The sequence below is a fragment of the Physella acuta genome, unplaced genomic scaffold, assembly GCF_028476545.2.
Source record: "Physella acuta isolate Inbredline_101_S28 unplaced genomic scaffold, ASM2847654v3 ptg000280l, whole genome shotgun sequence".
Lineage (NCBI taxonomy): Eukaryota > Metazoa > Mollusca > Gastropoda > Physidae > Physella > Physella acuta.
This window is the reverse complement of record NW_026731799.1, coordinates 176,083-203,610: the sequence shown is the minus strand read 5'-3', so window position 1 is coordinate 203,610 and position 27,528 is coordinate 176,083. Positions and strand designations below refer to the sequence as shown.

At 44.9% G+C, this 27,528-nt stretch overlaps 1 protein-coding gene across 2 annotated transcripts; it reads right to left on the bottom strand.

Moving 5' to 3' along the window:
- On the bottom strand, positions 1-27,528 carry LOC131939450 (uncharacterized). Of its 2 annotated transcripts, none has more exons than XM_059297744.1 (20): positions 27,430-27,528; positions 16,164-16,272; positions 14,436-14,600; positions 13,553-13,720; positions 10,562-10,613; positions 8,551-8,689; positions 7,738-7,809; positions 7,065-7,134; positions 6,562-6,628; positions 6,403-6,461; positions 5,889-5,971; positions 4,737-4,899; positions 4,025-4,065; positions 3,591-3,626; positions 3,383-3,483; positions 2,788-2,876; positions 2,552-2,620; positions 1,347-1,400; positions 550-640; positions 1-386 (listed from the first exon to the last, which is right to left on the bottom strand). In XM_059297744.1, exons 2-20 carry the CDS (start codon positions 16,176-16,178, stop codon positions 310-312), a joined length of 1,611 nt encoding a protein of 536 aa, XP_059153727.1. In that variant the 5' UTR covers positions 16,179-16,272; positions 27,430-27,528; the 3' UTR covers positions 1-309. The 2 variants fall into 2 exon arrangements, with proteins under 2 accessions (XP_059153727.1, XP_059153726.1); XM_059297743.1 differs by having other exon boundaries at positions 27,382-27,460.

The following is a 27,528-nucleotide window of genomic DNA, read 5'->3' as shown; positions in this document are numbered from 1 at the left end:
TTTGACAGTGAAATCTTGCGAACGAGCTCTTGTCAAAATCATCTTGTCAGTCGAAATCATATGTAATGCTTGTAGTGACACGTCATATTGGGATTACACTAATTACACTAATTACAAATTTCGTATTTTGTGTGTGCCATTATTATACAAAACAGGACGTCATGACGTCACGACACTGCGCTACATAATTCATTTTACACGACTGCGCACATGACTGCATAACATGACTGCGTTACGTAACTATGTTACGTGACTGAGCTCATGACTGCGCTACATGTTTGCGTTACATAACTGCGCTGTATGACTGCGCTACATGACTGCGCATGTCTTAGCGATGACCTTCCTGTTCATCTTGGCTGCCCCCGTGTGAAATAGCTCCGAACGACCTTGAGAATGAAGTTAATTAATTAAAACCTGACATCACCAATTAAATTACCGCTATTAAAAACAATAAGCAGGTTAATAAAAATTAACACGCATTGTGAAAAATAAATTCACATAAGGGCGGCTACTCAAGTCTACAGTCAAGTTCTCTAACGAGAGCGTTACCTTTCTTTGAGAAGAGTTTGTCTGCCACTGTGAGATATTCATAGAAGTCCAACGTTCTGCTTTTATTAAGGTCAGACTCTCGCATCGCCTCCTGTCCGGGTAAAGTGGTGGGTAGGGGTGGGTAGGGGTGGGGGTGGGGGGGGGGTTAATGGCTTAATAACATTGAACAAAGACTCCCATTATAAATCTGACCCCTAATTCAAGCAACATACTAAATGCAAGAACCCCATGCACAAAACCTTTAACTTTCGACAATCTTTGAGTAAAAAATGTTATGATAAATTGTATGCTTTGATTTCACTATACAACTACTGTTTGAAGCTTTATGTCAGTTTTTTAACAGATAATAACAAATGATAGAGTAAGGTAACATTGGCGAGGCATAGTGCTGACAACATTATCCCTTCACATGCCGAGGTCACAGAAACAGATGTACTCTACTTCACCGTGGGTTGTCAGGTTCGAAAGGGAACTTTAGTTACTGTATGACCATCTTTTGTGTAAGTTTTCTAAGCTCAGTCGAGTTAGAACATCTCAGTAGTGAGTACCGCCGTTGCATTAATGAACCAAGCAAGGGCCAGGATATCACTGGTTGTCGACGGTGACCAGAAATATGCCCAACGGAAAAAAGCGCAAGGGAAAAAAGCGTAAAAAATGCGCAACGGAAAAAACGCATTTTTTTCTGTTTGCGCTTTTTTCCGTTGCGCATCTTTCTGGGAACCGTTGCCGACACATGCTCTATGCTCCCAAATCCAACAAAGAAATGGGTGTACAAAGGTCAAAGGTCAGACACCTACCTCAGCTTGCTGAGCTGTAAACTGTAACCCCATTGACGTCAGAGCTTTCACTACCTGTAACATTATATATATATATATATATATATATATATATATATATATATATATATATATATATATATATATATATATATTTATTTATTTATTTATTTATTTATTTATTTATTTATTTATTTATTTATTTATTTATTTATTTATTTATTTATTTATTTATTTATTTATTTATTTATTTATTTATTTATTTATTTATCTTCATATAATTATGTGGCCCCCCCCCCCCCCCCCCCCCCAACTTTATAGTCTGTGTGGCCTCACTGCATCACCCTCTGCCCAGTGTCTGTCATTCTAAACAGATACGTCGACGTCATCAAACGTTGTGCTCCCCGGTGACACGTCATCAAATTACGCGTTCTTCAGCCTGTCTTTCCCCTGTCACAATCCGAGCTCAAGGGGCGAGCACTCAGCCAAGTCTTCAAATTTTAGCATCGATTGTCCCCCCTGCCCAGACAAGCAAGTAACGGGTAATCCCATTACATTTGGGGACCCTATGGTCCGCATTGAGCGCACGTCTCCACAGGTTTTCTATGACTGGGGACACCTACAGCCACTTAACTCATGTACGTTGTTTTACTGTGGTGCACTAGATACAGCGGGGTCAGACGTTAGGCTACCTCAGTCAAGTTTAAATGGAAACATAGGTAAGTCTAAAGTTACCTCCAAAAAGTTTAAAAATTACCACTGTAAAGTCTAAAAAAAAATCTTAGAAAAGTCTAAAAAAAATCTTAGAAAAGTCTAAAAAAAACTTTTCAGAAAATTCCAAAAATTACCTATCCACAATTTAAAATTTACCCGTGTTCATTGTAAAAATTACCTTCGTTTAGTCTAAAAGTTATATCCTTAAAATTTAAGTTACTTCTGAAAGTCTAAAAAATTTGTCAGTAAAGTATGAAAATTATTTCTGAAAATTCTATAAAAAAAACCCTCCAGAATGTTATCTCTGTAAAGTCTAAAAATTACCTCTATAAAGTCTAAAAGTTACCTCAGTAAAGTCTAAAAGTTACCTCAGTAAAGTCTATAAATTACCTCTGTAAAGTCTAAAATTTACCTCTATAAAGTCTAAAAGTTACCTCTGTAAACTGTGAAAGTTACCTCTATAAAGTCTAAAAGTTACCTCTGTAAAGTCTATAAATTTGAGTATAAATTACCTCAGTAAAGTCTAGACTCTCGTTGCCGTCAGCGTCAAACTCCTTGAACCTCAGCCAGTGGTCTTTGATCTGGAAAAAACAATGTTGATTTGTGCCGTATTGTGTGGTATGGGGTGTGCCTATGGTGTGGTTTGGGGTGTGCTCGTATATATGTATGTAGTACACTGCGTCATGTATATGTGTGGTATATGGTATGCGGGCATGTGGTGTGTGGTATAACCACTGGGTACACTTACAAATTCCATGGACATGTGAGGGAAGTATCTCATACAGGCTGTCGTGTTGATCTGTTTGTCTATAGGATCCACCAGACACGGATTTTCTTCTGTAACAAATTGAAAACATAGGAAACTTGAACCAGCAGGTACGTACAAACCACGGCCCGCGGGCCTCGTGCAGCCCACGATTACATGAACCAGCAGGTACGTACAAACCACGGCCCGCGGGCCTCATGCAGCCCACGATTACATGAACCAGCAGGTACGTACAAACCACGGCCCGCGGGCCCCGTGCAGCCCACGATTACATGGTGGTGGCCAACAACTATCGGTTAGTGGTTCATGGATAATACATGCTAGGTCTGCCTTATAACTATATCCCAGTTCCCATAGACTTCACAACAGTTGGGCTATTTCCCATATCACAAAATTAGTTGGTTAAAACATTATTGCACACAAATCTAACCCTGTATTAAATGTAAATTGTCATCAAACTACATTAGAAACCTTTTATAAATTCATCTACATATTCACCAACTTGTAATAGTAGGCTACCCATGATACCCCGGGGGTACATTAATTGACCAGTGACGTCACAACGCCATCAACTGACCAATAGGACTCTCGCTGATGCTGCCCAGCATGTCCTCGTTTCTCCCGTCCTTGACCGATGTCCTGTCCGTAGGTCCTCTCAGGGGTGGCAGGGTGGTGGATCTGGGGACAGGTCAGGGGTTAGAGGTCAAATATTAAGTCAAACGTTTACTCGCCGGCTTTAAAAAAAAACAACAGCTTAACTAGCTGTGATGACGTCAGTAACTGACCGGAAATTGTCCAATGTGTCATCCCGTACATATGTCCTGAAATAAAAAAAATGAAATTTTGTAGCAAAACAACTCTGGTGCTAAATATTTCAAAATGTTAACATTTGTAGTAATGTTAACATGTGTATATATGATAGCATTTGTAGCCATGACAACATTTGTATCTATGATAATATTTGTAGTTAGTAGTTATGACAACATTTGTAGCTGTTATGCCATTTGTAGCTATAAAAAATGCAGCAGTAGCAGCTATACAAAAATCACGTCATTAAGTTGTAATTGATTAAGAAGGAACTAGTTTGCTTACAATAAATACACTTCATTTTTATAGTTAAAAAACTAATTATTCTCTATATTCATAGCTATTTTAAACCCAATTAATGAAGTAACTACAACCTTAATTAATTATCTTTAAGTGTAACAACATGACTCACTTTGACCTTGAGACTCGTCGAACTCTTTTAATTTTAAAATCCTGAAAACAGAAACAAGATTTTTTTTTTGGGTTGAAAATTAAACACATTTTAAAATTCGCATGTGTAATTCAAGGTAAGTAGCCAAATGTAATCATGACCTTAGTGTAAGTATCTTGTCATCTAACCAATGTAAGAGTGTTAACACAAGCACGATGTAAAATTAGTATTAAACTAGGCTACAGCGCACATTATTAGCGAAGCGTTTAGAGTGATGTACATTTGTGAAAGCCTTTAAAATTGGAAATTAAATGTTTGTAAATGATTGAAATATTGCTAGCTATGAGTCATCAAAACCAGAAAATATTTTTGGTGCTTCTCCGTAATAGAGTTCAAATGATGAGAGCAATATTTTATCTTTGATTTATTCGCTTAGATTAAAACAATAAGGGCTTAGGGCCAGGATTGGTTTAAGTATAACACACGATTGAAACGTTTAGTAAAACGAATTGGTGTTAAATTGAATGCATTTTGATACAACTCCATTTAGAAACTAAAAATAGTACCGATAATAGAAGTCGATTTTCTAACACTTCAAAGAGAAGTCGCTTCAAACTTTGTTATCAACGGAAAAAACACTGGGGTTATTTTTAGACTGACCTAGCACTCAAAACAAAAAAAAAACACAAACATCGGTCAAAAGGAAATAACTCATGTATTATTTTCCCCTTACCAAAGGAAGATAAGAGTAGTGCGGCGGCAGTTTTTTCTGCGCCTCGGTTAAGTCCCCTTCCAAGAGGGCGTTGTACACCAAGGAGACCAGTTCGCAGACCTGGACAAAGTCCTTGTCGATCACGTGACCCTTGCTGACGTCGGTCAGGTTGTCGCTTATGATGCTGAAAAATTAAGAGCGAGATTAATTAATTAATGAAACAAAACTCACCAATGAGGGAGAAGTGTATTGTTTTGGTGAGTTGGGAAAACTAGGTAAATCCTTAAATGGTGAAATTTACACTTGGAGCGAGTTAATCAGGCTATTTTTAGAATCAGTGTTGTAGTGGTATTAATTTTATCGCAGGTAACCACGTGATAACCGTAGCGCACACCCCTATTATATCTTAAGACTTCAACAAATTCCCCACCAAAAATAACAAAACCTCAATAAAAAAAAAATTCTTTGTTTTTGTTTGACGGTAGGTTCTAAAAGTTTTCAGCTGTTCCAGAATTTTAAAGCCGTCGTTAGTAGCAACATTGAACATAGTTGGCAGAATTGTGACAAAATTAGTAATTTACTTGGCGAAATTTACGGAACAAAATTTTAAGTCGATTCAATTCTTGTAATTTAACCAATGGTACGATCATGTGTAGTGTGGATGTGGGGGAAAATGATGGAAACATGATGGGAAAATGATGGAAACATGATGGGAAAATGATATCTTTGAATGAGATTTATTTGAGTTATGTCTTTATAAAGTATCGTTTATAATGTTTATCAATCAAACAAACAGATCTCGTTTATCCGACATACAGACTCACATCTGTCATCTCACAATCAGACAAATGTCATCAGACATCCGTCATCAGAAAAATGTCATCAGACACACAGACATGTGCCATCAGACATGTCATAAGACATCTACCATCAGACATCTACCATCAGACATCTACCATCAGACATCTACCATCAGACATCTACCATCAGACATCTACCATCAGACATCTACCATCAGACATCTACCATCAGACATCTACCATCAGACATCTCTCATCAGACATCTGTCATAAGACAATCAGACATGTCATGAGACATCTGTCATCAGACATCTACCATCAGACACCCGTCATCAGAAAATCAGTCATGTGCCGTCATAAGACCAAGACTTACAACAGATCTGTCTTTAAGCCGTAGATGACAGTGGCGATTGTCCTCTGTTGGTTGTACAACTGGTCCTCTAGAAACGTCACATCCTGTAGGACAAAAGATACAAGTAGGACCCAATATACATGTAGGACCCAACATAGAAGTAAGTCCCAACACACAAGTAGGACCCAATATACATGTAGGACACAATATACAAGTAGGACCAAATATACAAGTAGGACACAATATAGAAGTAGGATAATATAGAAGTAGGACCCAATATACAAGTAGGACACTATATACAAGTAGGACACAATATACAAGTAGGACACAATATACAAGTAGGGCACAATATACAAGTAGGACACAATATACAAGTAAGACCCAAGATACAAGTAGCACGAAATATAGAAGTATGACCCAACATAGAAGTAGGACGCAATATAGAAGGACGTATTTACAACTAAAGGGCGACGACTGGGAAGCTACAACTAAAGGGCGACGACTAGAGAGCTACAACTAAAGGGCGACAACCGACCTTCTCTAGCAGATAAATCTCTCTCTTGAGCTCCTCGCTAGACTTGACGTTACCAGGACCTGATAGGATGAGAGTCAAACATTTTTAAATAAACTGCTCAATACGGGCATATCAACTGTCACGTGAAATATCTGACCAACCAATCAATCATCGCCTTACCGGGAGAGAGGGGAGACTTGCACATTTCTTGCCGGAGTTTCAGCATTCTGTTACTGTCGTCAACTTGCTGGCAAAAGACAGTAAAAAAATTTACTTGAATTACTTATACTGTTTAAAAATTTACCTTAAACAAAATATTCTGTTTAAAATTTAACTTTAATGACATATTCTGTTTTAAAATTTAACTTTAATGACATATTCTGTTTTAAAATTTAACTTTAATGACATATTCTGTTGAAAATTTAACTTTAATGACATATTCTGTTTAAAAATTTAACTTTAACGACATATTCTGTTTAAAAATTTAACTTTAATGACATATTTTGGTTGAAAATTTGGCTTGTCATGTTTTATTTTTAAAATAATAAACTTATTGAAAAATATATTTTGGCTTGTAAAAATTATTTTTAAAATAATGTTCCAGAAACAAACACAATCCAATGAACAAATTTGTTTGATTAATGTCAGTCTTAAGACAAAGCACTATGAACTCTGGCACTGACCGTTAGTCGTCTGGTCAAACTGGAGTTGACCCGTCTTTGTTCCTGCAGATCGTCTTCTAGGCTGCGGATTCTGGCAGACGACAAAAACGATATCACAGCCGACATTGGCGATCAACAAAAACTGAATTAACCCTTTCACAGCCGACATTGGCGAACAACAAAAACTGAATTAACCCTTTCACAGCCGACTCTGGCGAACAACAAATACTGAATTAACCCTTTCACAGCCGACTCTGGCGAACAACAAATACTGAATTAACCCTTTCACAGCCGACTCTGGCAAACAACAAAAACTAAATTAACCCTTTCATAGCCGACATTGGCGAACAACAAAAACTGAATTAACCCTTTCACAGCCGACGGGCGAACAACAAAAACTGAATTAACCCTTTCACAGCCGACGGGCGAACAACAAAATCTAAATTAACCCTTTCACAGCCGGCTCTGGTAAACAAACATTGACCTCAAGGTAAAGACATCAGCAAACTATTAAAAATGACAACTCTATTCCTAAACAGTTCCTTTCTATTCCTAAACAGTTCACTTATATTTCTAAACAGTTCATTTCTTTTTCGTATTCCTGGAACAATGAGTTCATCCCAAATCAGGCACTTTATTCCTAACCCACGAATACAACAACGGCGCCTTCTCCAAGAAGCCGTTGTACCCTCACCTTTTCTCCGACTCCGAGAAGATCCTCTCCTTCTCCCGCTCCCAGAGCTGGACGTTTTTCTCCCTCTGGAGCCTGGGGAGGTGGAGATGGGAGGATATGCAAATTAGAGAGGTCAAAGTATGGTGATACATGTACCTAAAACTTGTACCTTAAATATATCCGTACTACTTATTCTACCCTGCAACATATTCTTAAAACATATTCTTATAGTTACTATAACATGTTCCTGAGACAAGTTCCAGAACATGTCCCATTAGACCAGTTCCTACAACATGTCTCTGAGACAAGTTCCTTCATGTCCCTTAGACAAGATTTTACAACATGTCACTGAGACAAGTTCCTACAACATGTCCCTGAAACAAAATCCGTCGTGTCCCTGAGACAAATTCCTACAACATGTCACTGAAACAAGTTCCAGAACATGTCACCGAAACAAATTCCTACAACAAGTCCCTGAGACAAGTACCTACAACATGTCCCCGAAACAAACTCCTACAACAAGTCCCAGAAACAAATACCTACAACAAGTCCCTGAAACAAATTCCTACAACAAGTCCCTGAAACAAGTTCCTACAACAAGTCCCTGAAACAAGTTTCTACAACAAATCCCTGAAACAAGTTTCTACAACAAATCCCTGAAGCAAGTTCCTAAGACATGTCCCTAAGACAAATTCCTACAAGTCCCTGAAACAAATTCCTACAACATGTCTCTGAGACAAGTTCCAACAACAAGTCCATAAAACAAGTTTCTAAAACATGTCCCTGAAACAAGTTCCTACAACATGTCCCTGATACAACAAGTCCCCGCCTTACTCAGCAATCTTCTCGTTTTTCTCCTTGACCACGCCCTCCAGGTACGAGATAGAGGCCTGGGCTGTCTTCATCTCCGTCCTGTCCCCCGCGTTAAACGCCCGCTCCTCGCGCAGCTGTCGCTCACACTTGGACAGCGAGGCTGGGGACACAGGACATTGACCTCAGTGGACATTCGGCTCATGTTGGTTAGCCGTACCCACATATTCGTAAAGCAAGTATTACGTCAATGGGTATAGCTTTAGGTTTATGGTTTTTGGGTTTTGGTAATGCATAGGCTTTGAATTGGGGCTGTAGTTAACCCTAAATGCTATGAGGAGACTTTAAATTATTGGTATACAGGCTGAAGGTGAGGATTAGGGCTGGGATTAGGATTAGGGCTGGGATCAGGATTAAGGCTGGGGTTAGGACTAGGGCTGTTAGGATTATGGGTAGAGCTAAAGCTGTTTGTGGATGACGTGACCTTAGCAGCAATACTTGCTGTATGAATATGTTAATCTGGCGCGTGGATAAGCGCTAACCTTTGCCTTTAGTAATTGGTTATTTGTATCAGTAGACCTGACCTGAGTCAGTGAGCACAGTGAACCCATAATATCAATAAACACATACATTATATCAACATTTTCCAAATCTAATGTCAATATACTTTTAAACTTCAGATATAGGACGGCGTGGCATAGCAGGTAGTGCGATAAACTACTAATCCGAAAGTCTCGAGTTTGAATCCGGGTTCAAGTAAGTTCAATGTCACTGAGCCTACCGAGCTCATATGGGTACCTAACTGACGTTAGGAAAAGTAAAGGCGGCTGGGCATTGTGTTGACCAAACTGCCCTTTCATAAATCGAGGTGGTCACAGAAACAGGTGTACTCTACTTGACCTGCCTCATGGAACGTCCGGTTCGAAAGGGAACTTTACCCATAAACATACTTCACATCCTTAATTAACTTTCACTAAACATTCTGAACATCATTCATCAACATCTTTAAAACATCCTGAATCTAACATCCCTTACTTTCAACTGAATCTACCATAACTTACTTTCAACTGAATCTACCATCACTTACTTTCAACTGAATCTACCATCACTTACTTTCAACTGAATCTACCATCACTTACTTTCAACTGAATCTACCATCACTTACTTTCAACTGAATCTACCATCACTTACTTTCAACTGAATCTACCATCACTTACTTTCAACTGAATCTACCATCACTTACTTTCAACTGAATCTACCATCTCTTACTTTCAACTGAATCTACCATCTCTTACTTTCAACTGAATCTACCATCTCTTACTTTCAACTGAATCTACCATCTCTTACTTTCAACTGAATCTACCATCTCTTACTTTCAACTGAATCTACCATCTCTTACTTTCAACTGAATCTACCATCTCTTACTTTCAACTGAATCTACCATCTCTTACTTTCAACTGAATCTACCATCTCTTACTTTCAACTGAATCTACCATCTCTTACTTTCAACTGAATCTACCATCTCTTACTTTCAACTGAATCTATCATCTCTTACTTTCAACTGAATCTACCATCACTTACTTTCAACTTCCTGAATCTACCATCACTTACTTTCAACTTCCTGAATCTACCATCACTTACTTTCAACTTCCTGAATCTACCATCACTTACTTTCAACTGAATCTACCATCACTTACTTTCAACTGAATCTACCATCACTTACTTTCAACTGAATCTACCATCTCTTACTTTCAACTGAATCTACCATCACTTACTTTCAACTGAATCTACCATCTCTTACTTTCAACTGAATCTACCATCTCTTACTTTCAACTGAATCTACCATCACTTACTTTCAACTGAACCTACCATCACTTACTTTCAACTGAATCTACCATCACTTACTTTCAACTGAATCTACCATCACTTACTTTCAACTGAATCTACCATCACTTACTTTCAACTGAATCTACCATCTCTTACTTTCAACTGAATCTACCATCACTTACTTTCAACTGAATCTACCATCACTTACTTTCAACTTCCTGTTTTTGCTTGGTCAAAGTGCCAATAATTTTCTCGTAGTTCTGTCAAATAAATCAATCAATCGTAGATCGAACTACAAATCACAGAGAACAAAATGTTAACTCAAAGACAGCGTACGAATAGTCAATGTCTAGTCTTTTCGGAGTCAAGAATATTTTAACTTTAACCAGTGCCAGTAGCGTAGCGGGGGGAGGGGGACATATGTCCCCGGGCGCCGACCTGAGGGGGCGCCAAAATGGGTTGGAAAAATAAATTGAAAGGTTGAGGGGGGTGCAAATTGAAAGTTTGAGGGGGGTGCAAATCGAAATCTCGAGAGGTGGGTGCAAAACCGAAAGTTTGAGGGGGGGGGGGTGCAAATCGAAAGTTTGAGGGGGGGGGGGTGCAAGTCGAAATCTTGAGGGCGGGGTGCAAATCGAAAAGTTTGTCCCCGGGCGCCGGGAAGGGTCGCTACGCCTCTGACCAGTGCCCGCCCGCCCGCCATCTCTTTTCCAATAGTTTCAAGTGACCCTCCACCCCCCCCCCCCCCCCCCCCACAAACCACACCACACCCACCAACCCTCCAGTAAAAATATGCCTGAAGAATCCGTTGTTGTGAGTCAATAGTTGTGTTGTGAACGGCCGGGCTCACAGATCTAAATGACGATAAACAACTCATGCTGTGCTGAGTAAAAACGTTAACACGAATTGTGAGTTTCAGCGGCCGTTCAAGAGGGGAGGGCTAAAACTCGTCAGACTGAAATTAAAGTCTATTGATGTATGGGGACAATCTTCTCTTACGTAATAATGTTGTTTGAAGTCTTTACGTAATACTTTTGTGTTTGTGTTATTACGTAATACAGTTGTTTGTGTTATTTACGTGATACTGTTGTGTGTTATATTTGTTATTGTGTTAATACTGTATGTTAAGGGGAGCTAACTCATTCTCAACCCACATCTAACTATTAATCCTATGTAAACAAGAGTGTGTGCGTGTGTGTTTGCTCACCAGTAATAATGGCGTGAAGCTTTGTGCTTCTGTGTTTTCGCATGTGCCTGTATGCGTCAATGTGCGCATACATGTGTCTGCGTGTGTGTGTGTGTGTATGTGTGTGTCAGTTTGTGCTGCATACGTCTACAAAAATCGTTTAATATTATTATAACCACAAGGCAAATCATGACCAGGACACAATAAAAACCTGCACTCTATTATCATAACCCACCCCTCCCCACATGCAACATGTTGATTACAACCAGCATGACGCCCCACGCCCCCCCCCCCCCCAACTGTAACATTTACACGCATGACACGCCCCAACTGTCCCAATCTCGCGCGTGAGTACTTCAGTCAAACCGTGTGTGATGCACACAACATGCAGCGTACGGTGTTAGCACATACACGCTTATAAGCTGACACCAGCTGAGTAATGTGTTGGCGACCTGTGTATGTGGTGTTTTGACTGTATGTGCCCCCATATCGAGGTTTCCTTTAATTATTGGGCGATTTCTGATAGTCGACAGTCGTACTTTACTCAATTCCATTTTCTCAAAAACATTCTGAATAATATTATAACTGAATCATATTTAAAAAAAAAACAACATATAAAAAAAATACGTCTCGAAAAACAAGCAGTTAAGCCACATACTTTGTTAAAATTTCTATTGCCCTATTTCTCTAAGGGGTCATCCATTTATGACGTCCACAATTTTTTGGGATTTTGGACCCCCCCCCCCCCTTCACAAAAATCCACTTAATTCCCTTTTAAAAGTCCATACGCGTCCACAAAACTCATTTTTTTCCGGACCCCCCCCCCCCCGTGTGGACGTCATAAATGGATGACCCCTAAAGTTACATTGTAACCGTAACTGTTATATTCGAATATACCATTAGGTTTAGTAGACGTCACTTCCGCTTTATTATTGTATTTTTTTCATGTGTTGGACAACCCTATTTTAGAGATTACTAAAACCAATATATTTTATGAAATCTAGGACGGACGGAGATAGGAAAGGAAATCAACAACATTCATTTTAATTTGGAAGTCGACGTGTTAGCTAGATATAACACCGGGCTAAAAATAGCAGCTGGTGACGTAACTTCCGGCGTACCCCCACAATGTCCGCGAACTACCCGGAACACAAGTCCGTCAGAAAGAACAAGGTGCGGCCATGTTGTAGTCACTCTGTCGACCGTGCAACAACCGCGCGGGACGTTTCCAAACGCCACGGACCCCCCCCCCCCCCCCCCCCCCCCCCCGGGATGAAACGAATCGACTTTTAATCGCGCCTCGCCTGAAATCACCACCGCCAATTACAGACTTAAAAAGCTCGCAATTTTTTTTCTCCAGCCCCGTGGCTTATGCAGGTGGTTGTATAAATATTGGACTTCGATCTCTATCGACGCAATACAAAATCGGTCACATGACCAGCTAATAATTATCGACGTCATCGGTCGACTTTTCCGTTTACGTGCGGTAACGGTTACATAACATGAAAGTAAAATGTTGTTGGCCTCGTTTGGATGAAAGTAAGGTGGAACTCTGGGAAGGACCTGTTTCAGTCAAATGGTGACAGGGGTTGTTGCTTTATGTTCAATCATTTTCCTTAGCCTAACCCGAATGGTGGTTTTATTACTCCAGGAATAACTCGCACACATATAAACACTGCTCTTAACACTAGCAATGGCACTAATATTTTAATCATAACTCCTGACATTAGCAATGGCACTAATATTCTAGCCATAAATGGAACGGCTTAATTAAACTAGCAAACATATTGCTAATTTTGATGTGCTTTAACTGTAATGGATCAGCCACTGATCCGTCACATGTCGATAACTGGTTGTCTGTCACTTGCCCATTACCTGTCAGTTGACCATTACCTGTCAGTTGACCATTACCTGTCAGGACATCACCTGTCATTTTCCCACTACCTGTCAGTTGACCATTACCTGTCAGTTGACCATTACCTGTCAGTTGCCCATGACCTGTCAGTTGACCATTACCTCCAGCTTCCTCTTGAGGTCAGAAGACAGCTGGTCGAAGACGTTGACAAAGTCCAGCATGACCTTGGCCGGGGACACCTTCTCGTCCTCGGAGAAGTTGCCCTTGCAGTAGCCGTAGAAGGGGTCAAGGATGAACATGTTCCGGATGGGCCGCCATTTTGTTTGGTCCTGAGGGACAAACGAAACGTTGAAGTCATTTCCTGGACACCGCAGGGGTCAATTTGCTATTGCGCTCATTTGTTTTGTCATTGTTTGTTTCGTCCAGAATTTACTTCTAAAGTTTGTCTTTTAGTCACCACTTCCCTTGGATGGGCAGCTGCCTGGGGTGGGCAGTTCCCTGGGATGGGCAGTTCCCTGGGGTGGGCAGTTCCCTGAGATGGGCAGTTCCCTGAGGTGGGCAGTTCCCTGAGGTCGCCTGTTCGCTGGGGGTCGCCAGTTCCCTGGAATAGCCCTTTGCCAGAAGTCGCCAGCTCCCTCAAATCACCTGTTCCCGAATTCGCCACTTTCTCATTACTAGTAGTTTCTAGATTTTGGAACTAATCTTTGTCTAATGTTAGGTCTAAAACTTTTGTCAAATTTATGTCTATATTTTACGTTACGTTTTTTGGCTTTGTGGCTTGATATAGAAATGGCCAATTATCCATTCATCTGACGATGTCACAGAAATAGGTGAACTCTACTTCACCGTCAGGTCCAAATTGGCCACCTACAATTAGGACTAAGATTCCAATTTGTGAAACCACCCCACCCCCACACAAACATAAACCCTAAGTCAAGACAGGCCGTGTAGGCAAGAAGATGGAGAAGGACGGCCAAACAGGAAGTCATACACGGATGTCAAAGGTGAGGAAGTCACGTGACAAATGAAATAACCTTGACCTACAATTCGCTCCAGCCGTTCCATGATCTCGTCATGGGCGAAGCACGTGCCGTGCTCAAAAGGAAGTTCAAGGACGTCAGTGAAGAGATCGATGAGCGAACAGAATCCGTCCTTGAGCTGACCCAGGTTGCCTTTGTTGAAGACTAGTCGCGCCATCTTGTTTTGTCGCTGAGAGAAGGGTGGGGGGGGGGGGGGGGCAGTGGCATTTATGATGATTAGAAATATGATTTAAACATTTATGGTGATTTGACAAATACAACATTTCGAATGATCAGTAATATAACCAGAGGCGTAGCGATGGGGGGGGGGGGGGGCGGGGGGCATATGTCCCCGGGCTCCGACCTTAGGGGGGGCGCCAAATTGAAAGTTTGAGGGGGGGGGGGTGCAAATGAAAGTTCGAGGGGGGAGGGTGCAAATCGAAAGTTTGAGGGGGGGAGGGTGCAAATGAAAAGTTCGAGGGGCGGGGTGCAAATCGAAAGTTTGTCCCCGGGCGCCGGGAAGAGTCGCTACGCCTCTGAATATAACGCACATCATATATCGGTTGTAAGAAAAAATGTTATACTGTATTTAATAAAAGTCATATTGCACGCAACATTTTGAAATTATTTTATAAATGCATTAGTGTTAGCTTATATAGGAACCATATATCAGTTTAGACAGCCACAGCTAGGGTCAGGGCTAGAAATAGGGCCACTTATCCGTAAGTATTAAAATGCATAACTTGTTTCGATTCATTAATTTAATTACGATAAATGAGCAACTACATTAAAATCAATGTAGCGCTAATTTCTCCTGGTGAATCCTCGCCTTTCATTGGCTGACCATGTCATGTGACGCTAATGAGCTTCACCTTTATCAAGTGGCGCCACCACTGGCAAGTGGCGTCACCACACAGAAGCTGCCAGATTTTTACCCAGTCTTTTATTTACCTGAAGAGTGGAACTAATTTGTGCGAGCAGTGATCGATACAATTTTTTATAGGGTGCCACTAATAGGGCCGTCATCTTGATTGGTTTCGCTTGACCGGTTTTTCTCTCTGTTGACAAGTCGTTAAGTCGGAATGGGGGGAGGGGATTTTTAATAGTCTTGCTATGTGCGATGTAATGCAAACGGTTGAATTTAATTTTTTTGAAAGCTGGTGATGATGTTGATGTTGCTGATGGTGGTGATGATGTTGATGTTGCTGATGGTGGTGATGTTGATGTTGCTGATGGTGGTGATATTGAAGATGTTGCTGATGGTGGTGATGTTGTTGATGTTGCTGATGGTGGTGATGTTGTTGATGTTGCTGATGGTGGTGATGGTGTTGATGTTGTTGATGGTGGTGATGGTGTTGATGTTGTTGATGGTGGTGATGGTGATGGTGATGCTGATGCTGGTAGGTGAGAGGGTCTCAAAAGTAAAAAAAATAAAAATAAAATCACCAAGTTGTGTCACTTTAATCTGTGTGTGGACTGAGGTGGGGGGGGGTGTGGTGGGGGTGTCGTTTGCCTGTCTACTAGAACAGTATTACAATATGAGAGATTATACTCTACCACCTTAAGTAGGATAGTATATATAGGATAGTATTTATAGGACTTGAATCGTAATACAATCAACACGGTTGACTTTGAATCGTAATACAATCAACACGGTTGACCTTGAATCGTAATGAATCAACACGGTTGACTTTGAAGTTGATACGATGCAGGTTGAGCTGATGTTGCAGCTATTTTTGGGTGACCTACTTACGTCTTTTGTATCCATGTTTACGTTCTTGAGCAGAGCTTTTAGACCTGGGTTCGGATCCCGTTCTTTACACAAAATGTAGCACTACTTGGTGGCATTGCACTGTTTGCACCTGAAAAAAATATTTTTAAAAATATATTTTTTAAGAGACTCTTGGCAGTGATATTTTATCTATTTACATTTTACACCCTTTACAAACTTCAAAAGATGTCTGTTTTAAGTTTTATGTGGGAGTTCCAGTTAGTAGGTCAGAATGTGGGTCGATAAGTGGGTCAGTTGGTGGGTCAGTTGGTGGGTCAGTTGGTGGGTCAGTCGGTGGGTCAGTTGGTGGGTCAGTTGATGGGTCAGTTGGTGGGTCAGTTGGTGGGTCAGTTGGTGGGTCAGTTGGTGGGTCAGTGGGTGGGTCAGTTGGTGGGTCAGTTGATGGGTCAGTTGGTGGGTCAGTTGGTGGGTCAGTTGGTGGGTCAGTTGATGGGTCAGTTGGTGGGTCAGTTGGTGGGTCAGTTGGGGGGTCAGTTGGTGGGTCAGTTGGTGGGTCAGTTGGTGGGTCAGTTAGTGGGTCAGTTGGTGGGTCAGTTGGTGGGTCAGTTGGTGGGTCAGTTAGTGGGTCAGTTGGTGGGTCAGTGGATCAGACGACAGGTCAGTTGGTGGGTCAGTCGATGGGTCAGTGGGTGGGTCAGTTGGTGGGTCAGTTGGTGGGTCAGTTGGTGGGTCAGTTGGTGGGTCAGTTGGTGGGTCAGTTAGTGGGTCAGTCGGTGGGTCAGTTGGTGGGTCAGTTGGTGGGTCAGTTAGTGGGTCAGTTGGTGGGTCAGTTGGTGGGTCAGTTAGTGGGTCAGTTGGTGGGTCAGTTGGTGGGTCAGTTGGTGGGTCAGTTGGTGGGTCAGTTAGTGGGTCAGTTGGTGGGTCAGTTGGTGGGTCAGTTGGTGGGTCATCTGGTGGGTCATCTGGTGGGTCAGTAGGTGGGTCAGTTGGTGGGTCAGTTAGTGGGTCAGTTGGTGGGTCAGTTGGTGGGTCAGTCGGTGGGTCAGTTGGTGGGTCAGTTGGTGGGTCAGTTGGTGGGTCAGTGGGTGGGTGGTGGGGTCAGTTGGTGGGTCAGTTGGTGGGTCAGTTGGTGGGTCATTTGGTGGGTCAGTTGGTGGGTCAGTTGGTGGGTGGTGGGGTCAGTTGTTGGGTCAGTTGGTGGGTCAGTTGGTGGGTCATTTGGTGGGTCAGTTGGTGGGTCAGTTGGTGGGTGGTGGGGTCAGTTGTTGGGTCAGTTGGTGGGTCAGTTGGTGGGTCAGTTGGTGGGTCAGTTGGTGGGTCAGTTGGTGGGTCAGTTGGTGGGTCAGTTGGTGGGTCAGTTGGTGGGTCAGTTGGTGGGTCAGTTGGTGGGTCAGTCGGTGGGTCAGTTAGTGGGTCAGTTAGTGGGTCAGTTGGTGGGTCAGTTGGTGGGTCAGTTAGTGGGTCAGTTGGTGGGTCAGTTGGTGGGTGGTGGGGTCAGTTGGTGGGTCAGTTGGTGGGTCAGTTGGTGGGTCAGTGGGTCAGTTGATGGGTCAGTTGGTGGGTCAGTTGGTGGGTCAGTCGGTGGTTCAGTTGGTGGGTCAGTGGATCAGACGACAGGTCAGTTGGTGGGTCAGTTGGTGGGTCAGTTGGTGGGTCAGTTGGTGGGTCAGTTGGTGGGTCAGTTGGTGGGTCAGTTGGTGGGTCAGTTGGTGGGTCAGTTGGTGGGTCAGTTGGTGGGTCAGTTGGTGGGTCAGTTGGTGGGTCAGTTGGTGGGTCAGTTGGTGGGTCAGTTGGTGGGTCAGTTAGTGGGTCAGTTGGTGGGTCAGTTGGTGGGTCAGTTGGTGGGTCAGTTGGTGGGTCAGTTGGTGGGTCAGTTGGTGGGTCAGTTGGTGGGTCAGTTGGTGGGTGGTGGGGTCAGTTGGTGGGTCAGTTGGTGGGTCAGTTGGTGGGTCAGTTGGTGGGTCAGTGGGTGGGTCAGTTGGTGGGTCAGTTGGTGGGTCAGTTGGTGGGTCAGTTGGTGGGTCAGTTGTTGGGTCAGTTGGTGGGTCAGTTGGTGGGTCAGTTGGTGGGTCAGTTGGTGGGTCAGTTGGTGGGTCAGTTAGTGGGTCAGTTGGTGGGTCAGTTGGTGGGTCAGTTAGTGGGTCAGTTGGTGGGTCAGTTGGTGGGTGGTGGGGTCAGTTGGTGGGTCAGTTGGTGGGTCAGTCGGTGGTTCAGTTGGTGGGTCAGTGGATCAGACGACAGGTCAGTTGGTGGGTCAGTTGGTGGGTCAGTTGGTGGGTCAGTTGGTGGGTCAGTTGGTGGGTCAGTTGGTGGGTCAGTTGGTGGGTCAGTTGGTGGGTCAGTTAGTGGGTCAGTCGGTGGGTCAGTGGATCAGACGACAGGTCAGTTGGTGGGTCAGTTGGTGGGTCAGTTGGTGGGTCAGTTAGTGGGTCAGTTGGTGGGTCAGTTGGTGGGTGGTGGGGTCAGTTGGTGGGTCAGTTGGTGGGTGGTGGGGTCAGTTAGTGGGTCAGTTGGTGGGTCAGTCGGTGGTTCAGTTGGTGGGTCAGTGGATCAGACGACAGGTCAGTTGGTGGGTCAGTTGGTGGGTCAGTGGATCAGACGACAGGTCAGTTGGTGGGTCAGTTGGTGGGTCAGTTGGTGGGTCAGTTGGTGGGTCAGTTGGTGGGTCAGTTGGTGGGTCAGTTGGTGGGTCAGTTGGTGGGTCAGTTGGTGGGTCAGTTGGTGGGTCAGTTGGTGGGTCAGTGGGTGGGTGGTGGGGTCAGTTGGTGGGTCAGTTGGTGGGTCAGTTAGTGGGTCAGTTGGTGGGTCAGTGGGTGGGTCAGTTAGTGGGTCAGTTGGTGGGTCAGTGGGTGGGTGGTGGGGTCAGTTGGTGGGTCAGTTGGTGGGTCAGTTAGTGGGTCAGTTGGTGGGTCAGTGGGTGGGTGGTGGGGTCAGTTGGTGGGTCAGTTAGTGGGTCAGTTGGTGGGTCAGTTGGTGGGTCAGTGGGAGGGTCAGTTAGTGGGTCAGTTAGTGGGTCAGTTGGTGGGTCAGTTAGTGGGTCAGTTGGTGGGTCAGTTGGTGGGTCAGTTAGTGGGTCAGTTAGTGGGTCAGTTGGTGGGTCAGTTAGTGGGTCAGTTGGTGGGTCAGTGGGTGGGTGGTGGGGTCAGTTGGTGGGTCAGTTGGTGGGTCAGTTAGTGGGTCAGTTGGTGGGTCAGTGGGTGGGTGGTGGGGTCAGTTGGTGGGTCAGTTAGTGGGTCAGTTGGTGGGTCAGTGGGTGGGTGGTGGGGTCAGTTGTTGGGTCAGTTGGTGGGTCAGTTGGTGGGTCAGTTGGTGGGTCAGTGGGTGGGTGGTGGGGTCAGTTGGTGGGTCAGTTGGTGGGTCAGTGGGTGGGTCAGTGGGTGGGTGGTGGGGTCAGTTGGTGGGTCAGTTGGTGGGTCAGTTGTTGGGTCAGTTGGTGGGTCAGTTGGTGGGTCAGTTGGTGGGTCAGTTGGTGGGTCAGTGGGTGGGTGGTGGGGTCAGTTGTTGGGTCAGTTGGTGGGTCAGTGGGTGGGTCAGTTGGTGGGTCAGTTGGTGGGTGGTGGGGTCAGTTGTTGGGTCAGTTGGTGGGTCAGTTGGTGGGTCAGTTGGTGGGTCAGTTAGTGGGTCAGTTGGTGGGTCAGTTAGTGGGTCAGTTGGTGGGTCAGTTAGTGGGTCAGTTGGTGGGTCAGTTAGTGGGTCAGTTGGTGGGTCAGTGGGTGGGTGGTGGGGTCAGTTGGTGGGTCAGTTGGTGGGTCAGTTAGTGGGTCAGTTGGTGGGTCAGTGGGTGGGTGGTGGGGTCAGTTGGTGGGTCAGTTAGTGGGTCAGTTGGTGGGTCAGTGGGTGGGTGGTGGGGTCAGTTGTTGGGTCAGTTGGTGGGTCAGTTGGTGGGTCAGTTGGTGGGTCAGTTGGTGGGTCAGTTGGTGGGTCAGTTGGTGGGTCAGTTGGTGGGTCAGTTGGTGGGTCAGTGGGTCAGTTGGTGGGTCAGTTGATGGGTCAGTTGGTGGGTCAGTTGGTGGGTCAGTTGGTGGGTCAGTTGGTGGGTCAGTTGGTGGGTCAGTGGATCAGACGACAGGTCAGTTAGTGGGTCAGTTGGTGGGTCAGTTGGTGGGTCAGTTGGTGGGTCAGTTGGTGGGTGGTGGGGTCAGTTGGTGGGTCAGTTGGTGGGTCAGTTGGTGGGTCAGTTGGTGGGTCAGTGGATCAGACGACAGGTCAGTTGGTGGGTCAGTTGGTGGGTCAGTTGGTGGGTCAGTTGGTGGGTCAGTTGGTGGGTCAGTTGGTGGGTGGTGGGGTCAGTTGGTGGGTCAGTTGGTGGGTCAGTTGGTGGGTCAGTTGGTGGGTCAGTCGATGGGTCAGTCGGTGGGTCAGTGGGTGGGTCAGTTGGTGGGTCAGTTGGTGGGTCAGTTGGTGGGTCAGTGGATCAGACGACAGGTCAGTTGGTGGGTCAGTTGGTGGGTCAGTTGGTGGGTCAGTTGGTGGGTGGTGGGGTCAGTTGGTGGGTCAGTTGGTGGGTCAGTTGGTGGGTCAGTGGATCAGACGACAGGTCAGTTGGTGGGTCAGTTGGTGGGTCAGTTGGTGGGTCAGTTAGTGGGTCAGTTGGTGGGTCAGTTGGTGGGTGGTGGGGTCAGTTGGTGGGTCAGTTGGTGGGTCAGTTGGTGGGTCAGTTGGTGGGTCAGTTGGTGGGTCAGTGGGTGGGTCAGTTGGTGGGTCAGTTGGTGGGTCAGTTGATGGGTCAGTGGGTCAGTTGGTGGGTCAGTTGGTGGGTCAGTTGATGGGTCAGTGGGTCAGTTGGTGGGTCAGTTGGTGGGTCAGTTGGTGGGTCAGTTGGTGGGTCAGTTGGTGGGTCAGTGGGTGGGTCAGTTGGTGGGTCAGTTGGTGGGTCAGTTGATGGGTCAGTGGGTCAGTTGGTGGGTCAGTTGGTGGGTCAGTTGATGGGTCAGTGGGTCAGTTGGTGGGTCAGTTGGTGGGTCAGTTGGTGGGTCAGTTGATGGGTCAGTTGGTGGGTCAGTGGGTCAGTTGGTGGGTCAGTTGGTGGGTCAGTTGGTGGGTCAGTGGGTGGGTCAGTTGGTGGGTCAGTGGGTCAGTTGGTGGGTCAGTTGGTGGGTCAGTTGGTGGGTCAGTTGGTGGGTCAATGGGTCAGTTGATGGGTCAGTTAGTGGGTCAGTTGGTGGGTCAGTGGGTGGGTCAGTTGGTGGGTCAGTTGATGGGTCAGTTGGTGGGTCAGTGGGTCAGTTGGTGGGTCAGTTGGTGGGTCAGTTGGTGGGTCAGTTGGTGGGTCAGTGGGTCAGTTGATGGGTCAGTTAGTGGGTCAGTTGGTGGGTCAGTGGGTGGGTCAGTTGGTGGGTCAGTTGATGGGTCAGTTAGTGGGTCAGTTGGTGGGTTAGTGGGTCAGTTGGTGGGTCAGTTGGTGGGTCAGTTGGTGGGTCAGTTGGTGGGTCAGTTGGTGGGTCAGTTGGTGGGTCAGTTGGTGGGTCAGTGGGTCAGACGACAGGTCAGTCGGTGGGTCAGTTGGTGGGTCAGTTGGTGGGTCAGTGGGTCAGTTGGTGGGTCAGTTGGTGGGTCAGTTGGTGGGTCAGTTGGTGGGTCAGTTGGTGGGTCAGTGGGTCAGTTGGTGGGTCAGTTGATGGGTCAGTTGGTGGGTCAGTTGGTGGGTCAGTGGGTCAGACGACAGGTCAGTCGGTGGGTCAGTTGGTGGGTCAGTCGGTGGGTCAGTGGGTCAGACGACAGGTCAGTCGGTGGGTCAGTTGGTGGGTCAGTTGGTGGGTCAGTTAGTGGGTCAGTTGGTGGGTCAGTGGGTCAGACGACAGGTCAGTCGGTGGGTCAGTTGGTGGGTCAGTTGGTGGGTCAGTTAGTGGGTCAGTTGGTGGGTCAGTTGGTGGGTCAATCGATGGGTCAGTTGGTGGGTCAGTGGGTCAGACGACAGGTCAGTCGGTGGGTCAGTTGGTGGGTCAGTCGGTGGGTCAGTTGGTGGGTCAGTTGGTGGGTCAGTTGGTGGGTCAGTTGGTGGGTCAGTTGGTGGGTCAGTGGGTCAGACGACAGGTCAGTCGGTGGGTCAGTTGGTGGGTCAGTTGGTGGGTCAGTGGGTCAGTTGGTGGGTCAGTTGGTGGGTCAGTTGGTGGGTCAGTTGGTGGGTCAGTTGGTGGGTCAGTGGGTCAGTTGGTGGGTCAGTTGATGGGTCAGTTGGTGGGTCAGTTGGTGGGCCAGTTGGTGGGTCAGTTGGTGGGTCAGTTGGTGGGTCAGTGGGTCAGTTGGTGGGTCAGTTGATGGGTCAGTTGGTGGGTCAGTTGGTGGGTCAGTTGGTGGGTCAGTTGGTGGGTCAGTTGGTGGGTCAGTTGGTGGGTCAGTGGGTCAGTTGGTGGGTCAGTTGATGGGTCAGTTGGTGGGTCAGTTGGTGGGTCAGTTGGTGGGTCAGTTGGTGGGTCAGTGGGTCAGTTGGTGGGTCAGTTGATGGGTCAGTTGGTGGGTCAGTGGGTCAGTTGATGGGTCAGTTAGTGGGTCAGTTGGTGGGTCAGTTGGTGGGTCAGTTGGTGGGTCAGTTGTTGGGTCAGTTGGTGGGTCAGTTGGTGGGTCAGTTGGTGGGTCAGTTGGTGGGTCAGTTGGTGGGTCAGTTGGTGGGTCAGTTGGTGGGTCATCTGGTGGGTCAGTCGGTGGTTCAGTTGGTGGGTCAGTTGGTGGGTCAGTTGGTGGGTCAGTTGGTGGGTCAGTTGGTGGGTCAGTTGGTGGGTCAGTTGGTGGGTCAGTCGGTGGGTCAGTTGGTGGGTCAGTTGGTGGGTCAGTTGGTGGGTCAGTGGGTCAGACGACAGATCAGTCAGTGGGTCAGTTGATGGGTCAGTTGGTGGGTCAGTTGGTGGGTCAGTTGGTGGGTCAGTGGGTCAGTCGATGGGTCAGTTGGTGGGTCAGTTAGTGGGTCAGTTGGTGGGTCAGTGGGTGGGTGGTGGGGTCAGTTGGTGGGTCAGTTGGTGGGTCATTGGTGGGTCAGTTGGTGGGTCAGTCGATGGGTCAGTCGGTGGGTCAGTGGGTCAGACGACAGATCAGTCAGTGGGTCAGTTGATGGGTCAGTTGGTGGGTCAGTTGGTGGGTCATTGGTGGGTCAGTTGGTGGGTCAGTCGATGGGTCAGTGGGTCAGACGACAGATCAGTCAGTGGGTCAGTTGATGGGTCAGTTGGTGGGTCAGTTGGTGGGTCAGTTGGTGGGTCAGTGGGTCAGTCGATGGGTCAGTTGGTGGGTCAGTTAGTGGGTCAGTTGGTGGGTCAGTCGGTGGGTCAGTTGGTGGGTCAGTGGGTCAGACGACAGATCAGTCGGTGGGTCAGTTGGTGGGTCAGTTGGTGGGTCAGTTGGTGGGTCAGTTGGTGGGTCATTGGTGGGTCAGTTGGTGGGTCAGTCGATGGGTCAGTCGATGGGTCAGTCGGTGGGTCAGTTGGGGGGTCAGTTGGTGGGTCAGTCGGTGGGTCAGTTGGGGGGTCAGTCGGTGGGTCATCTGGTGGGTGATGTCGGTGGTTCAGTTGGTGGGTCAGTTGGTGGGTCATCTGGTGGGTCAGTTGGTGGGTCAGTTGGTGGGTCAGTTGGTGGGTCAGTCGGTGGGTCAGTCGGTGGGTCAGTGGGTCAGTTGGTGGGTCAGTTGGTGGGTCAGTCGGTGGGTCAGTGGGTCAGACGACAGAACAGTCGGTGGGTCAGTTGGTGGGTCAGTTGGTGGGTCAGTGGGTCAGACAACAGGTAAGTCGATGGGTCAGTTGGTGGGTCAATCGATGGATTAGTTGACGAGATGGGACAACAGCTAATACATAAACTCATTACATGGGTCAGCGTTTTGGTTGGTGTGGGTCATTGAATGTACGACTAACCTTAACACTAACATACTGGAATAATGTAAGTTTATTTCTCTTAAAGCAGGGTATGGTTTTGTTTTTATTTATTTTTTTTTTTGAGGTTTTTATCGTGAATTAGTCAGTCAGTCAACGCTATTCAGAAAATAGAATGTTTATCCGTAGATATAAACACGTCCTTGAACTTGAAACTTACAACTGATATATTCCATTAGGATTAATCTTATGTTGTGCCTTGGCTTAAAACCCCATTGAAGCCCACAAAATAATCATAGTTTAGCTTAGTCACTAGGGCTAATTAGGTCGGTGTGTTTTATTCCATAACGTACTGGTATAATTAGTTTCTATATACATTTTATTTCGTTCGTGCAAAGGGGGGGGGGAGGGGTTGAGGGGTGGTGTGATTGTTGTATTTAATTTTCTCCGATAAATTATGTTATTTAGAATTGTTGGATGAATACACGGACAACAGACGTACACATATTTACTTTGAACTTATTATAGACTGTTGCGATAGTTTCTTATACACATCGTATAAAATAATCGAGTTTCTCTTTAATGATGCGATTCAGGAATTTTACAATTCAAATCGTGATATTATCGAGTGCTGAGTTATCGTTCCTGATTGTTGTCAACATTGTGTAATGTGAGGGATGTAAAGTATGATAACGAGTAACCTTATAGTTTGACGTTTTTCTAGTTATGTAACTTGTGCAGGGTCCTTTATATTTGTATACATACTGTTCTTTTTGGCGTAGATATAAAATTTAATAATGGGTTTAAATTTCAGGGTTTATGTTGAAGGGAGTTAAAAAACAAAATAGTTAGAGTGTAGATTTGTGTTAAAGTTTTAGTTAGAGCGTAGGCCTACACGTTACTGTAGATTTAGTTTTGTTGTTGTTAAAGATTGCTTTATGGATTATATGTTTTACCCCGATAAGTTGATGTTTAGGATTATTTAAAGTTTGAGTTTCGTGTCTGAAAAGATGGTATAAAATTCAATTTATGATTTTTATTAACAAATTTTACAATTATTTTTAAATTTAATTTATCATGCCGAAGTTTAATTCTAGGTTTTTCCCGTAGTTTTTGTTTTGGAACTGTACGTTATTTCTATTTGAACTTTAAGTTAACATATATGATTAGGCTACGGTGTGCGTGATAACGTAAGTTTAGCTCAAACCTTTTATGAATTTCAGCTAGTTATGAGTTTTTTTGGGAATGGGTTAAAACTTGCATATGTGGTTGAGGCATACGATTCGGCTTTGGAAATGAGTTCCGATGTAGTTTGTAGATAAACTGTGGATTCTGTGAGTCAGGCGAGTTATTTTTTCAAAAAGTTTTAAGCTGACGTGTTGGTTAGGAAGTTGTGTCAGTATATTTAAGTTTCATTTTCCAGTTAAAGTTTTACAGTATCTTTTCGGTTTGCTTCAAATTCTGTGGTAGACAGATTTTTTTCATTAGTTTAACCAATTTGAATGGTCATATATGTATTTTAAAACTCACGCAAACGTTTAAATTAACGTCTAGGTTTAGACCCGGCCCGGCTGGTAAAACTATATATTTGTTTGTGTATGTGAGTGATTTTGTTTGTTTGTGTGCGTGTGCGTATGTGTGTGTGCACATACACACATCACAATGTCACCGCCAACTTCTCGACGATTTATTTTAAAAAACCTCTCCCCATAAATCAGCATGGGCCGTCTACGAACTGATAGCACGTCATCTGAAAACAACGTGAGTGGATCCAGTTGTGTCAGCTTTTATCTTCTAGCTGTGTCACGTCAGTCTCCAGCTGTGTCACGTCAGTCTCTAGCTGTGTCGCGTCAGTCTCTAGCTGTGTCGCGTCAGTCTCTAGCTGTGTCACGTCAGTCTCTAGCTGTGTCACGTCAGTTTAGCTGTGTCACGTCAGTCTCTAGCTGTGTCACGTCAGCCTCAAGCTGTGTCACGTCAGTCTCTAACTGTGTCACATCAGTCTATAGCTGAGTCACGTCAGTCTCTAGCTGTGTCACGTCAGTCTCTAGCTGTGTCACGTCAGTCTCTAACTGTGTCACGTCAGTCTCTAGCTGTGTCCCGTCAGTCTCTAGCTGTCACGTCAGTCTATAGCTGTGTCACGTCAGTCTAGCTGTTTCACGTCAGTCTCTAGTTGTGTCACGTCAGCCTCTAGCTGTGTCACGTCAGCCTCTAGCTGTGTCACGTCAGTCTCTAGCTGTGTCACGTCAGTCTCTAGCTGTGTCACGTCAGTCTCTAGCTGTTTCGTGTCAGCTACTATCACCGAACCAGGAGTAAAATTACAATTCGACAGTTAAGCAATTCAACTGTGAAGCAATTTTCTTGCACTGGCCCCCTACCCAATTTACTCCAACCCCCACCCTCTCTACCCCACACCCCCTCTACCCCCCTACCCCACACCAGCCTCTACCCCCACTGTGACTGCACGAACTGGCCATTAGAGTGAGATTTGAGTCCCATTATTTATACCCCTTGTTATCACGTATCAGATGATAAGGCAAATTATTTATGGGCAGGCTTGCCAAATTGGCTGTCACAATAAAAACCGCAATTTGATCGTTGTTGATTTAGGTTTACAATTTCTAACCAACAAACCAAAGATTTATAAAACATTTATAAGTGATTTCCATCCCATATTCAGAAAATAAGAAAATAGAAAGTGATGCTAATTAAAAATAAAATATGCAATTTTTTCAGATGTATTGATGGAGCTTTTGGTCAAATGTCGTTTTGAGAGAATAAAACTGTTTTATTCAAATTGTTTTGTCAGGGTAGTTTTTACTCCTAACGAAATGGAATCCAAGTAGTTTTCACAAATGACTAAAAGCACAGAGGGGCAGATAACAAATCATAACTTCTTATATTACATACGTTTATGGTAAAATGATATATAAGTTAAGCAGCTTACGAAATTTTATGAAATATACAGCGGCCAAAATAAAATTAAAACTCACCTCATTTGTACACACTAATAGCCAGTTTAATTAAACTCAAACATACACTTAACAGGTATAAAAAACTCACCTGTACAGGTAGCAGGTAAAAAAAAAAACTTCACCTGTACAGGCAGCAGGTAAAAAAAACTCACTTGTACAGGCAGCAGGTAAAAAAAAACTCACCTGTACAGGTAGCAGGTAAATAAACTTCACCTGTACAAGTAGCAGGTAAAACAAAACTCACCTGTACAGGTAACAGGTTAAAAAAAACTTCACCTGTATTGGTAGCAGGTAAAAAACTTCACCTGTACAAGTAGCAAGTAAAAAACTCACCTGTACAGGTAGTAGGTAAAAAAACTCACCTGTACATGTAGCAGGTAAAAACTCACCTGTACAGATAGCAGGTAAAAAAAATCACCTGTACAGGTAGCAGGTAAAAAACTCACCTGTACAGGTAGCTGGTAAAAAACTCACCTGTACATCAGACTGAACAAAGTGCAGCAGACATTGATCAGTGCTCACCTCTGACGGGGAAATAACTCCACGCTACTGCTTCGACTTTTCATAGTTAAATAAAAAGCAATTATTCCCTGAGAAAATAGCGCCGCTTGACTTGAAATC

Coding starts and splice junctions, on each gene's coding strand:
- LOC131939450 (XM_059297744.1), bottom strand. Junction 13,721..14,435: donor TGGAACGGCTGGAGCGAATT/GTAGGTCAAGGT, acceptor TTTGTCCCTCAG/GACCAAACAAAATGGCGGCC. Junction 4,066..4,736: donor ACTACTCTTATCTTCCTTTG/GTAAGGGGAAAA, acceptor TTCTGTTTTCAG/GATTTTAAAATTAAAAGAGT.